At 44.3% G+C, this 15,242-nt stretch overlaps 2 protein-coding genes across 2 annotated transcripts in view; one reads left to right on the plus strand and one right to left on the minus strand.

Moving 5' to 3' along the window:
• Positions 1–326: 326 nt before the first annotated feature.
• rtkn2 (rhotekin 2) lies at positions 327–6,769 on the plus strand (the record flags this gene model as incomplete). The annotated part of the gene is made up of 13 exons (XM_083988115.1): positions 327–461; positions 902–1,003; positions 1,665–1,864; positions 2,090–2,148; positions 2,277–2,330; positions 2,475–2,592; positions 2,853–3,053; positions 3,617–3,711; positions 4,138–4,244; positions 4,344–4,475; positions 5,068–5,236; positions 5,453–5,560; positions 5,939–6,769. 13 exons carry the CDS (start codon positions 327–329, stop codon positions 6,634–6,636), a joined length of 2,178 nt encoding a protein of 725 aa, XP_083844241.1. The 3' UTR covers positions 6,637–6,769.
• A 5,258-nt stretch (positions 6,770–12,027) lies between these two features.
• The window catches only part of arid5b (AT-rich interaction domain 5B), a gene marked incomplete at its 5' end in the record, with an annotated part of 76,360 nt that continues 73,145 nt past the window's right edge, over positions 12,028–15,242 (minus strand). Inside the window, one exon of the mRNA XM_083988713.1 lies at positions 12,028–14,096. Within this exon, the coding sequence (XP_083844839.1) occupies positions 12,072–14,096 (2,025 nt within the window). The 3' untranslated portion in view covers positions 12,028–12,071. The remainder of the gene's footprint in view (positions 14,097–15,242) is intronic.

Consider the following 15,242-nt stretch of genomic DNA (forward strand, 5'->3'; position numbering starts at 1 on the left):
ATACATTTAAAGTCGGCAGGCTCTTGAGTGCAGTTTTAGGTCTGTTTTGTTGTTGTTTTTATATCAACAATTAAGTTAAAGTTAAATCTCCAGATATTAAATATAATGGTTGCGGTTATTATATGTTTTCAGTTTCCAAAATTGTCACATTATTCATATAAAGTCTGTACTGATTGTTTAAGTGCTCCTATTTCTTGTTTTGGCAGACAACATGTCTCCGCCGGTAGATACCAGGTCACAAATCGAGCCGACCAGTGAGTTGGAGGTTGGAGCTGGAATGTGCTACTCCTGCCGTTGCTAGGCTAGCAGCGAAGTGACTGACAAACATGGACGACCAGCGGGATGTTCAAACCTCCAAACGAAACGGGAGCTGCAGGTCGCTGTTGTCGGCCGGTTCCGCGGTGGCTATGGAGATTAAACGGAAGAAAATACGACAGAGTACCTTGTTCCAGCAAACCGAGGTATTTATGAGCAAAAAAAAAAAGAGATGCATTGCATAGCGATGTGGTGTTGAGTTTTGTGTTTGCCATGATTCATAATGACAGTGGGGCTCAAAGTTCAGCGACACTAACGTAAATACGCGGATAACAGTTAACACGGTTCTTCTTCATTTAGCCGCTGTAACAAAGCTTTTTTTTGGGTAACTTTTGTTTACATAACTTGTAAATAATGTGTGTGTTTTTTAACGTTTGTCTTAACACACTAGCTTTCAGTTGCTCGATAAAGCTAGATCTGTCCAGTTGTCCCACAGGGGAGTTGCCCCCTTTCATCTAGTCCCCCCCCCCCCTCGAAACAAGATCCGTTTTTTCTCCGCATTGTGTTGTGCTAAGCATGTAACGAAATAATGCTTTTTGTCTTTTATTTTTGCTCTAACACCGCTTTAAAACTAATGTTCTTTCAGGCCAAAAGCATGAAACGATGCCCAAGTCTTCTGAATGACACTCTGCAGATAGTAGAGGACATGAACCTGTTGTACATACGACAGATTTCTAAGAAGTTGCAGGTGCATATTTCAGGATGGCGCATAATGGAGAATGATGATGTTTCGTACATGTACACTGTACATCTGCGTTTGGATTTTACACAGCAGTCAATAATAGAATAGAATAGAAACTTTATTTGTCTGAAACCAAAGGGTAACAGAAATGTATCTTTGACAGGGTTCAACACCACCTTTACACACACAAAATACATTTAAAAAGAACACACAAACAACACACCCCACACACAATCAATTTGTAAATCAAATTTAAAGATTAACATTTTAATTAGCTTTAAAACAGTCTGAATCATACATCATCATACTCCATTTAAGCCACTTTATTTGTTAGTTTAGACCAACCCTAGTGCATTTTCCTCTTTGCATTATGCCATCTGTATATTTCCATTCTGCATTGTTGTAATAATAACTTTCCCTATGTTTAACATAAATGAATGTACTCAAAGGAGATTTTTGTTTTGTTTTGTTTTGTTTTGTCAAAAACAACAATTAAGAACAACTTCAATCTAACTCCACTTTAACAAAATCATCACCTCCATCTCATCTTCCTCCACAGTAGCAAATTGTTTGACGGACTAACTCTCTTCAAAACATCATAGCAAGCAACAGCCTGTGTTTTTGCATGGATTGTAATTTTTTTCTGTCCCTGTTTTTGTCCATGAAGAACACTAACCTGCAAGAGAAGCTGGACTTTGAGGTACGAATGCGAGACGGTGCCTATAAGCTGCTGCTCGCCTGCAGCAAGAGAGAACAGATTCTAAACGCCTCCAAGAACCTGCTGACCTGTAACACCAGGATCAAGGCCTATTTCACTGAGCTGCAGAAGAAAAAAGAGCAGCAGGACATGATGGGAGCCATCAACAGGTAAGGAACTATCTCCTTACTCTACTGTTGTTTTCAGGTGTCTAAGATATAAACATTTTCAACTTCAGTCGTTGGTGTTCAGTTTCAGTGCTCAGAGACTATGTAAATATACAGATGTAGATGGAATTGTAATAAGTACAGTTATGTTGCAGTAATGTTGATATATTGATACTTGTTGTGTACATGTTGATTAATTTTAATGATAAATTCAAACTTCTATTTCAGATTTCCAGATTCAGTTTCAGATGACCGTGTGCCCTGTAGTGGGACAATTGCAGTGTCTGGTAGGATTTTTCCCACTTTGTCCACAATCATTCTGAACTTTTTTTACGAAACAGATGATGATCATTTTTAGAAATGAACTCTTCAGCGTTGTTTCCTGACCAGACTTTTCTCCTTTCTGCTGTTGTAGGGCTGCGTATTCCTTTGATGTGGAGGGATTCAGACCACTTTAACAACAGAGGGAGTAAGTTTGTCCTTGTTTCACTATCACTCATGCTGCCTGGAGCTCTGTCTTGTGTTATTTTGTGGATATGATAGCCCTGTGTACTGTACTAGTATATTTTGTGCACCTTTTGTATTTATTCTTTATTTATCTTTTATTTATTAGGCTCTCGTCGAGTGGCCTTGTTCTGCCTGTTGCAGATGGGCTCTGAGGTGTTCGACACAGAGATGGTGGTGGTGGACAGATCAGTCACTGACGTCTGCTTTGAAGGAATCACCATCTTGTATGTATCTTTTGTACACATCATATATGCAGAATAATACACTTGCACTTGCTGCTGCTATGTCAAAATATGTCTGTATTGTGGAGTTAAACTATGACTTTTTCGACAAACACTGACATACCCATGCATAGAAATATTTGTGCAGTCAAATGCATTATTTATAAGTATCTGGTGTTGTTTTTTCAGTGTTTTTCTGTCTAATGATTTTCCATTAATATTAATGTATATGGTGCCATTGAAATTTCTCTTTCCTCCCACAGTAAAGAAGCAGTTCCTGAGTTTGAGCTGAGGGTGGAGCTGTGGAGCTGTGCCCTGGAGGAAGAGCTCACCTTGGTGAACACGCCAAAGAAGCTGGCCAAGAAGCTCCGCAACTCCTTTGGTAAAACTGTCGGGAAGAAGCTCTGCCCTCTGCTGGAGAACCCAGACCCTGACACCTTCCTGCAGCACAACCCCATCCCCTCGTATGTGTATTCAGTCATCCCATAAAACCCTTTACAGACTCTTTGCTCTCCATTTAAGGTTCTTTGCAGTTAGACACTGATTTGCTTAAGGCTTGTTACCAGAACAAAGGGTGCAGCTGCAGATTTGCACAACGCAGCGGTAAACAAATCTTATTGAGTTAGGGCTGAAATAAGGGTTTAGCATTCATCACACAGCTATTTTAATTCAAAATAGTGCGCGCTTGTAATGCTTCCACCTGTACTATTTATGTCTGAGACTCAACTGAACATCTGTGAATGATACATACCAAAATAACAGCAGGAGAAACACTGGAATCATTAGTTCTCTGAATGAGGAGATCATTTTAAAAAGGCAACAATACTACATATTCACATGTGCACATGGGAATGTTTAAGCCATGTGTATCAATGCATTTTATCATTTTATTGTTGGGGATTAGAGTTGTGCATGAACCTTTTAGGATTAAGCCTGAGAGGCCATGAAAAGAATCAATGTATTTCAGTACAGCAGAAATAATGACACTCTGTTTGTGTGTCTGTGTGTGTGTGTGTGCCTGCACCAGTGGAGCCAAGTACAGCCTCCTGGCCTACACTACCCTATGTCTACCTGAGGCTGAAGGCAGCTTTCAGTCTCACTCCCTCATTGTCCTCCAAAACGGTAAGAGACAAAGGCAGAGAAATTTAATATCTGGGGATATAAAGGGATTATGCTTTTTAGCTCCTGATTTGATTCGGCACTGGGGTAATAATACAATATTTTCACACCATTAAAATTGAAAGCTGAAATTAAACAAAATAACCCATGATTGAAGTTTAGCTTGGATTACTTTTATTACTATGTGTGAGTGATTAAAGGGATAAAAAAAGAGTTGATGCTCAGGTAGATTTTGTTACTCGGGGAAACCTTTCGGCGTGAGTTTGAATCATGATACATCAGTGGTCAGGTCAGCAGAATTAATAATCACTGTTTTTATTAAAGGCTCGTTGTGTCATCTCTGTGTATATGTTATAAATTATGAAGATTAATGTATGCAAATCTCATACTCTGGGCTTTTATTGTCTCTGCTGCTCTTGAACCCCACAGCTGAGTGGTCGTCTTGGCTTCCACTGTACGGCAACCTCTGCTGCCGGTTGGTGGCCCAGCCTGCCTGTATGACACAGAGCATGATGTCCGGATACCTGAGCCAGAAGGTGCGTTGACCTCTGTTATCATTAGCATTAACCCAGAAGCTGCTTTTCAAGGTGAAATACTTCACTTCCTTTGTTTCTTTCTTTGCTGGCTCTTTGCAGCAAAGTGTGGAGGGATTGAACCGCTGCTGCAGCCTCTACTGCGTGTTGAGCGCCGGCTTTTTATCCTGTTACTTCACCCCAGAAGAAATTGACGCCAAAGTGCAGCCCACCCAGAAAGTACCAGTCGATAAGGTGAGAGTGACAGAGCATTGAAAATACAGACCTTCACATTCCTCACTCGCTCACTTGTATCTTGTCTTGCTCAGTCGCTCTATTGAAATCACCAGCACTTTGAGATGCCTCACTGCAGCAGCGATGTACTAAACTACACCACACATTAGAGAATCACAGAGAGGTTCATGGTTCATTTGAAAAATGTAAAAGATATTTCCCTTTGTTACCTTCTTTCAAAACATTCAATAGGGAAAGAAAGTACATCTACATTCCTGTCTCCTGGTAGATAAATCAGTTTAAAGGAATGATGATTATTTTCATAACTGCATTACTAGCTCTATTTTTCTGTGTGGTTTATGGAAATTTGGATGAAATAAAAACATTATTCATTATTATTGATTTAAATCGTATTTCTCTCTAACATTTGCAGAATAACCAAAACACAAAATGCCACATTACTTGCTGAGATCTTGTTTGCATCTTTGGCATTTTGCTGCTGAATTAATTTCTTTCCTGCAGCATCAGCGTTGTACTTTCTTAGTGGAGTCATTTCTTGACTGTAAAGCTAATTTTCAACTTATGATGAGTTTGTTTTGTGTCGTTTCCAAAGGATACTCGGATCCGAGTGATGGAGAGGGAGTCGGCAGGACATAAATCCAGGAGTGTGTCCATCAGTAACCCTTCACCAGAGGGATGTGAGACCGTTGTCTTCAGCACAGACACCAGGGAGGAGCTGGAGGAGTGGCTGGAGGCGCTCCACCAGCACCTCTACGACCAGAGTGAGTGTGTTTCTGTGTAAACATGCTGCACAAGGGTGTGTGCATATGCATAAAAACACTACAGCAGGAAGTTGTTTGTATGTTACTGTGACAGACTTTGCATGTGTTAGTACAAAGAGTGTGAAACTAAAGCAGTGGGTGCACATATGCATAAGCTCCTCTTACACAAGTTGTTGTTTTTTTTTGCCTCTCATGGCTCTTCTTGTTTATAACCAGGCCAGTGGCTGCACTGCTGCAACCAGCTAATGAAGATCGAGGTCACATCACCACGGAAACCATCACTCTTCCTCACCAAGCAGGCTGACTCTGTTTACAACGACCTCAGTGAGTAGAGTAATTGGAACGAGTGGCTGAAATGAGTTAGATGGAGGTTGATAATTCGCCGCTCGCTCCATGTGGCATGTTTTTCCTGGATTTTCGTTTTGCGTTTTTGTTTATGAATCTATTTATAGGAGATACGATTCGAGTGCGTAAAACATCTAATTGAAAGGAATATATTCCATTAACCGTGCATAATAGTTTTAATTTCAGCGGTGATGCATGTACATAAAATCCTTTTACATAATAATTAGAATATGTGCTCATGTGTCATTGTGATGTTTTAATTATTTTTTGATGCAGCAAACCTGGAAACAGACAGAAAAGTGACATTTATTATTATGTTTTTCATTCTGGCATTTACTCATCTTGTTTTTCTTGTAGGTATTAACTCACCGAGCAAATTCGAGAGCATCACTGACATCATCCATAACAAGATAGAGGAGACAGATGGCCACTTTCTGATTGGTCCAGAAGAGGAGAAGGAAGCCCCTAATTGGTCGACTCTGTTCGATGGATCCCATTCAGTGGTCATTCAGAAGAGTCTTCTGTCCCAGAGCAAAACCTCCACCCCGTGCGCGAGCCCCAACAGCAGCTCTACGCCCAACGAAAGCAAGAAGCGGCGAGCCCCGCCCCCTCCCGCTGACAAGGAGCCCTACGCTCCTCCCCCCGCCCGCCCTGCCAGGTCTCCTCCCCCCGTGTCTCTTCATCATCCTCTTCCTCCGTCGTACCAGGAGAAGGAGAACTCCGATGCCGCCGCCGCCTCACGCCCACCCACGAAGTCCAAGACCGGCCGACCGTCTTTGGACGCCAAGTTCTCCGCCATCATCCAGCAGCTCCAGCGCAACAACGCCGGAGGAGCCGCGGCCCTGAGCCGTAAAAACGCCCCGCTGGGGGTCCTCGACATACCAGGCCAGACCCCTTACCCGCTGCAGCAGCTGGAGAACCAGAACCAGCCGACCCCGGCCTCCGAAACCACGGCCGAACCGGGCTTCGTCAGACCCAGTTACGGCCCCGTTCCTGCACCGAGGAACAAAGTGAGGAAGTCGTTCAGAGAGAGGATGAACCTGAAAGCTTTGTGACTTTAACCCTTGAACTGGACTTAACCCACTAGCCCCGACATTACCACTAATAATAACAAGTGTAACAGCTAACGGTTGATCTATAACTTGCTATTCTGCATAATGTTGACAAAGTCAGAAATCACAGAGTATTTGACTGCATCTCTATAACAATACTGTGACTTTTTGGGCCCGACTTGTTTGCTCTTTAACTAAACTAAACTCTAAATGAATAGTTCATCAATTTGGGAAACATGCTGAGAGTCAGAAGAGCAGATCAATACCTCTCTCATATCTATTCTGTACACTAAATATGAACTGAAGCTTACTGTAGTTCAGCACGCCAAGTGGAAACAACATCATCATCATCATCCTCCCACCAGCTCCTCCAAAGGTCACTTATTAACACTTTATGTCTTTACTTGTTGAATCCAAACAGAAAATAATAAAGTTACAGTTTTATGGCGGATTATGTGCCAGACCGAGAGCAGTGACTTCCAGTTTTGTCGTCACCAGGAGACCCTAACCCGCTCTGATCCACTGCACCCAGCCAAGAAAAACTATTACACACATAACCCCTCTATAAACTGTACTTTATAATTTTAACACTTTGGTTATTGTACAGATTAAACAGAGGAGATACGACTTGTTTATTAGTGAGTTTTAGACGTGCTGGCAGGAAGGTTTTTGTTACCTTTGGACGGAGCTGCTCCAGCTGTTTCAGTCAATGTGCTAAGGTAAGCTAACCATGTCTCAGCAGACAGAAATGAGATATGGTATCAATCTTCTCATCTACCTCTCAGCAGCATAAGTGAATTTCCCAAAATGTCAGACGATTCACAGGAATCCAAAAGATGTCTGGGTGGCGCGGCCTCTTAAAGACCCCAACCAGCCCCCCGACGACATCCATCATCACAACCCAAATCCCAGCTGACACCTCATATCACAATATCAATATCGTATTGATACATCTCCAACTCCAATCTCCATCTCTGAACTTTTTTTTTCGTCTTCTTCTTCATGTGCAGCTAACCCATAGGTGAAATTGAAAGCTGTACGTCGGCTTGAGCCGCGGCCGGCTGTCATCAATCCCACTAAAATGGAAAGGCTTACTGTTATTTCTCAGCTCTGCCACTGGAACATGGAGCGAAAGAAAGAGCCTTTTGCCAAAGCACTCAAATTGGAATTGATCCACTGGCCCACGGCGGAGGAGTCATTTCTTTTGGAACTATTGACTTATTCCACTTACTGTGACGACTTTATGACCACTATAGACGATTTTAAGGGAACAGGATTTTTAGGAGCAATTGCAAGGCACTAATGTGACTTCTCCATTTCCCAGAGGTCTTAATAATGAGGTGAGCTTTGCTTTTCAGTGGCTACACACACGGTGTCCAACAGAATTTAACACTGCAGTGTGAGAAGGGTCGTGAAACATAATTGAATGAATGGGTCTTTTGAGTGGCTAAAATAACAGATGCCCTTGTGTTTGTGTGCTTTTTTTTCTCTTTTTAACAAATCCAATACTGCCAACTACTAAATATTTCAACCACTTAATGATCACATATTGAAGAATGGGCTTCGTAATTAACCACAGTGTACAAAGCATTAGGTTTTAGCTACTTTCCCTGAAATTGCCTGGCCAGATGAAGCAGCATGGTGAAAGCTACAGTCTTTTTTTTTATCATCTCAACCTCTAAATTCTGTTTAATCAAGAGGGGGAGATGTAGATTTGGGGGGAGGAGGATTACAGGAGGATTTAGTTTAAGCCTTGAAAGAACTGAGAATGGATTGTACAAAAGCGGATGCAGCTCAATATTAGCAGTGTGTTCAAATGTTTCCTGCGCTCGGTGTGTATTACCAATAAGTTAGTCACTTTGATGTTGAACTGAACATACCTGGGGAAAAAAACAAAAGGGAGGCGTGTGAGGTCAAACCTCACAGCATGAGCTGATGATGTTACACCTCAGGCTCAGTGATCATGGCTGAAATCATTACAATAATTATCTAGCTCATCCTGCAGCAGCTCAGCCACTATTAGTTGGATAAAGCCAGAGAGAAAACTTAACATTCCTGTTTATTATTGTTGCAAATGAACTGTGGTGACGAATTTTAATAGAAACACTGCAGGTTAAGATGCTAATGAATAAATAAAAAAAACAGAACTGCTTTATGACTTAAATTGTGAACATCCTCACTTTGATCTCAGCTTCACTAATGAGCCAAATTTATATTCGTTTATGATGCGTTTTAAAAATGTCTCAATGAATTACACGACACCCATAACCGCACCAGCAGTAATTTGTAGGTTTTCTCTCTCTCTCTCTCTCTCTCTCTCTCTCTCTCTATCGTGTTGTTTGATTAAATGTTCTGTACTAACTTCTTTATAGTATAATACTTTCATGTCAACTCAATTTTACTCTCAGCACATTAATTATTTAGACTTTAAGTGGAACTGTTATGTACTTGTGAGTAGCGATACTTTATATTGGTCTTGTCTGTCGTGCAGTTATAATTTGTGTCTAGTGCAATGTTAAAAAAAATAAATACTGTAGTAATTCTTGTTCCTCAAAAAGTGCAATTTTCTCCTCCCTCTCAGTTTCGCCGTTGTCTTGGAAGCAAACTGTATTTTTTATTATTGCTGATCTGCAATAAAACGGCCTACATTCTACCCTGGTGAGACTGCTTTATTTTTGCTGAGCTTGGAAGTATTACTGAATATTTTTCATGGTAAAGGTTTACCAGGGGGTGGCAATAAAAGTCAAAGCATAGCTTTTATTGCAGCCCAACACACATCCCATAGAGATACATGCACTAGCACAATTTTTTTCTGACTGCAGCAAATACTGGAGAGGCTACACTGGCTTTGAGCCCAGAAGTAGCCTGTTGTGAAGATTAAGGCGGATGGAATCTCATAGCCAGATAATGGTATTACAATAATAAAACCCCATTCACACTGCATTTACTCAGGAAAGAAGAACATTACATTGGCCTCAGTACACTGGCATTAAATATCAGTTTATTCAGCCCTCGCTTTTTATCTGCAGCTCCATTAAAAAACACATTCGAGGAAACGTATAGATAGTAAAATATTTTAATTAAATATACAGGAGGTCATATACAAAATGTCTTTATTTTTTTGTCTCGCTCGCCAGCTGGGTGATTGGTAAACAGATGGCTACTGTATCAAAAACACTTTCAGGATGCACATTAATGGAAACAACGTGAAAAAAAAAAAAAGTGAAACGACAACAAATAAAAAAAAGAGTATCCTAATTCTTAAATTGTAGTGTTTGTTTAAATCTAACATGATCGTGGTGACCTTGAAACAGAGCAAACAAGGACACAGCTAGATTGTGTAACCGACTTTTATACTGTTTTTTTTTAATACTATTTACAGATTATAACAGTTTATATGATAACAACCACGCGGTACTATCTACAGTGCTATTTACACAGGAAATAAGACAAGAGAGAAGTGGGGGGTGGGGGGAGGTTGTCGTGAATTGATCCCGTATGAATGTTCTGTACAGGAGCCAGCACTAATGCCAGTTTTACCTACACACAGCAATGTACAGTACTTAATCAGAAATGAATGTCTTTATCTAAGTATTCAGTAAAACTTTACACATTTAGACATTTACAGCTTTTTTTCTTCTTCGTCTTCTACTTCTTCTTTTGAAACACCAGACATGTTCACTGTGTATTTCGACTATCCTGGATTGCAATTATAGTGGTTGTAAAAAAGAAAAAGCCAGAGCAGGTGTCGTCTCGCTACCTCGGGCTATGGAGCATGGTAAGCATACTTTATGGAGTCTGGTACCTTTTCATCACTGCTAGAAAACACATACAGCAGCAGCACACATGCCCTGCGGATGCCAGACCTGTGTCAATATCAACTATCTGTAAATCTTTTTTGAGGTTCCTCTATAAACCGACTGCTCGACACAGTTAAGCCGAGTAAAAGTACGTTATTTTAAGCACAAACGCTTTACATTTTGTGCCTAATACCAATCAAGTCTGGTGTCAATAGTGTGCCATGTATGTTGTTGTTGTTGTTTTTCTGTATTTGTATGAATGTCTGTGTGCTGCGTTTCAGACAAGAAGTGACAGTAATATTAATATTCCTACCCTGCTACAGAAGATAAACCTTAACAACTGTAGTGCTAACTCTAATCCAAGACCGCGAAAGGCACAGATATTTGCAAAGCAATAATATCCTAAGTGACAACATTCCTGTTAAATCATACAGTGAGTCTTTTTTTTTCAGCGTATTGTAATTAAAGAGCTTGTTCACCAAAATAAAAAATAAAAAATAAAAAAAGATTTCAAGTCAAGAATAAAAAATAAAAAAAATGAAATGAAATGCTGATTTCTTGTGGTGAGCACTCCACAGCAGACGTTGCTGTTTCATGACGCTGGTCCTACAGACACAAAAAACAAGCTGCTACAGTCTACTCATCACAAGGATAAGAAGGATGAGGGGGAGTGGGGGGTTTGGGGTCAAATTACTTTCAATTTAGAAGTGGTGATTTGTCAACAGATCCAACGTGACGACTGCTTTTTGCCGCATCTGAACTGAAAACGCACAACAAATAACCTGAAGTGAGTAAAAAGTGAGTCTACAGTACATCTGTCATACACACAGCACCTCTGAATGTTACGATGAGACTATTTCGTGTGACGCAGTGAGTGTTTGTGTCTGTTTCCAAGGAGTCCTGCTTGAACATGGAGACACACGTTAAACAGACACATCACCACAACCTGCTGCCTAAGAGTGTAATAATAATAATAATAATAATAACAATAATAATAATAATAATAACGCGCTAAACAACTGCTGAGCATCGTTTGCCACGGTGAACGCACCTCTTACTTAATATAAAGAATTGCATTTACGTTGTTACTTGTTGTAGTGTTTTGAAGCAACAAAGTTTAGCCCTCAGACGCAGTAAACAAATGGCTTTTCTCTGTTGCCCTTCCACCTTTTTTCACACATCCAGAGCAACAACCTGACTCATGGTGACTGAGAGCGACAAACTGATTCGTGACTGAGCACATACACATACATGAGCATTGTGCAAATAAGGATACAACGACAAACATTAAAAACAACAACAAAAACAACAAAAAAAAAGATACAGTAAGTGGTGATAAAAAATAAAGAACAGTGCAAAGTATATAAACAAATGCATACACAAATAAAAAAAAGAAAAATGGAATTTTCAGTCTGCCCGACTGACGAGTTTATCAGTTTGTAATCAGCCAAAGTTTAATAATCAGTGTTTTCCTTCGACTGAGCCACAATCCCCGAGCAAAAGAGAGACAGAGAGACAGAGACAAGCTGAAAAAGTTTTCTGCGGATGTGGAGAGAGAGAGAGAGAGAGAGAGAGAAAGAAGGGGGGAGGGGGGAGGGAGGAGGAGGAACAAACCGGCCCCTCCCCCCTCGCGCTCCCTCACAGTCTGGTGCTGGGGTGTACCGAGGACAGCTGCGGCGGCGGCAGCGTGGAGAGCGGGTACAGGTGGTGCAGCAGGTCGCCGTACAGCGCCGCGCCGCCCGGGTGGCGGTAGAAGTGGTGCGGGCTCGGGCCGGACGCCGCCAGCAGCTGCCGGTGGAGCATCATGGGGTGGAAGGCCAGCGACGGCATGAGGGGCGAGACCGCCGACTGGCTCTTCAGGTACTGCAGCCCCGGGTGCTGCCCCAGCCCGTCGGGGCCGCCGGCCGTCACCAGGCTGCCCGGCGGGAACATGCCGGTGTAGAGGTGCGGCGGCGGCGGGGGGAAGGCGGTGGTCGGGTGGCCCTCGGGGAGGTGGTTGTTGAGGTGAACGGCGTGGGCGGGCTCGGCCGGTTTCAGCTCCTCCGGGTCGCTGCGCCGGATGGAGCCGGCCGGGTGGATGGGCGTCACCACGCGGACTTTCCTCTCGGGCGCGTCCTCGCCGTCGGGCTCCGCCAGGCTGCGCTTGCTGGGCCGGATGGGGATGGTGAGGGGCGAGTCGCTCGAGGGTTTGGGGCTGGGGAACGACTGCGACGACTCCATCGAGCTCTGTTTGGGAGGCGAGATGGTCATGGGAGGAACTCTGCACGCTTTAGGGTGGGAATCCAAACCCTGGTGCATGATGGGATACGGGAGGCTGCAGAAGGGCGGCTTGGAGAAGGACGACACCCTCTGAGAGAGCGGTTTAGAAATAGTGAAGTCTCTGGGCTCGTCATCGGCCTCTCTGCTCTCAGTCCTGTCACTGTAGTGAGATCTGTACGCCAAGCCCTCTGGCTCCAAACCGCCGCCGCTGCAGATGAAGGCCTGGCCGCCGCCCTCGCGCTCCCGGCTGCCGTAGTGCTCCCGCCGCTCTCCGTTGGGAAAGCCGACCATGCGCTCCTGGCTCAGGCAGCTCTCCGTTTGCCGGTACAGACTGTGGAGATGCGGCGAGGAGTAGCAGTCGCCCGGGTAGCTCCGGGGTTGCGCCGCCGCCGGGCCTTGGAGGAGCTTCTCCCCGCTCTTCTCCACGCCGTCCGCGCCGTGGCTCCGGGGGAGATATGGCTGCCACGGCGGGTTGACTTGAGGCTGAAGGTGATGGCTCGACCGGCCGCTGTAAGACTCGGGAAGCTCCCCGCTCCTCTCCGTGGCGGCCTGTTGGTGAGGCTTGCTGCTCTGGGCGTGCTGGATGACCGACGGTCTGAAAATGGGCGCTACCTCCTGGATGCTTTCCGACACGCCGCCGTGCCTCTGTGCTCCCACCTCCTCCTCACCCTTCCTCTTCTCCTTCTCCCTCTCGGACACTGATATGACAGGGAGCGAGGAGGAGGCGGCTGTGGAAAGCGGCGGCGGCGGCGGCTGAAGGGCGGGAGAGGTGAAGGAGAAAGGGTTGGACTCACACACCTGCGAGACGAACTTCTTTTTGGCGAGTGGCGACATGACGCCCTGACTGGTTTTGCAGTAGGCGGCCGTCTGTGTGGGGGCTTGCGAAGACTCTTTCTTAACCAGCCCATAGTCTTCTTTCTCGGGGAAGGAGTCAACGCTCAAGTCTATACACTGTCTGTCCGCCTGCTTACACATCGGCAACACCTTCCCCACTCGGCCGCCGTGACTCTCTATGGAGTCTTTGACCCTGGACGAGGACTCGGGCAGAGCCACGTGTCCGGCGGGTTTGCTCTGATCCCAGCGGTGAGGCAGGTACGGGCTTTTAGGAATGAAATGCCCTTCGTTCGTTTGCTGTTCACAGGTCAGTTTGGCTTGGAGGGCCTCACTGATTTGCCTCCACTCGGGCTGCGGGCCGAGCGGCCCCGTGTGTACCGCCGCTCTGCAGTCCGGCTCTTTGGGGCCCAGCGAAGACGACGGTGGCGGCTCCACCGCCAAGGTCTCCTCTTTCTTCAGGGTGACGTGTAGCTCCTCCTCCTCGATGATGATGGGCTCGTCTTTCAAAGATACCACCTCCTGTTTTACAGCTGTGGACAGTTCATGAGTCTCCTCGATCCCCTTTGATTCCTGCATGTAGAAAAAAAAAAGTCATTAGCTGGGTTTCCATTACAGGTTTTCGCAACATAAAAGCGATATTTCAGAAATTTCGAAAAAGCACAATTGCTATTCGCAAGTGTTTCCATTGAAAGGTGTTTTGCGAATGAGCTGTAACTCTCGCAAAGTCTAGTCTCGCAATATCCCATAATTCTCTTAAATTCTCATCCCGTGAGATTTCACTTTGAGGAAGATGGACGTAAGCGTCTTGCCTTTCCATGGTGTTGGGACAGTGATCTCGGCTGCCGCTACAGCTGTTGCTTTTATTGTTTTTAACAGAAGACAAAGGGTTAAAGCAGAAGTAAGCGGAATGTTTGTGTATAAGTCTTAAATAATTATATCTTCCGACAGCAATCACTTATATAGTAGCCTCGTAAACCAGCCGCTCCCGGAAATGCAATTCATTTCATTTCTGAGGGAGAGTTTGGCCTCATCCCCGTTGTAAGCGTTTGGCCTGAAACCCTCAGAAGGCCGAGCCAATCAGTGTCACCGCTGTGATTGACACAGCACGTTGGCCAATCAGGGACCGACTGGTGCAAAGCCCCGTCACTACACCAACTTGCTGATTGGCTGAATGGGGTTATCTGTCAACGCTACTACTCCCGCCCAGCTCCCGCCCACCCCAAACGCTTACAGGGGGAATGAGGCCAGACTCTCCCGAGAAATGAAATGAAATGCATTTCCGCGAGAGGCTGGTTTACGAGGCTACTTATATAGCGTGTTAGGTCTGAAACACGGGTCTGTCAGTCACTCTGCTCTGCTGTAAGCCGAGGAGAAAACTTTCCTTGTATCCTACAACCTTTATCCAATGAGGAGAGAGAACGGCATAAAGGGGCGGTCCTCTCTGTGTGTGCAGCCAAGGGATGCGCGTGAATGTGGTGACGTAGGGACGAGGGCGGGGGGGGCTGCTAACTCCATCTGCTGACAGGAAGTTAGCCAAAACGACCGGATCGCTTACCTCTGCTTTAAGTTCAATGAGCTGTGTGATGTTCTCGAACCGAAATAAGTGTTTCCATAACACTTTTGCGATACACTGACTCTTATATTGATACGTCTCAAAAACCACCAAATGTTTTAGCGATATGAGAGGTTTTTCGAAATGTAGGCGTTTCCATTACC

The sequence above is a fragment of the Trachurus trachurus genome, assembly GCF_905171665.1.
Source record: "Trachurus trachurus genome assembly, chromosome: 15".
NCBI classification, from domain to species: domain Eukaryota; kingdom Metazoa; phylum Chordata; class Actinopteri; order Carangiformes; family Carangidae; genus Trachurus; species Trachurus trachurus.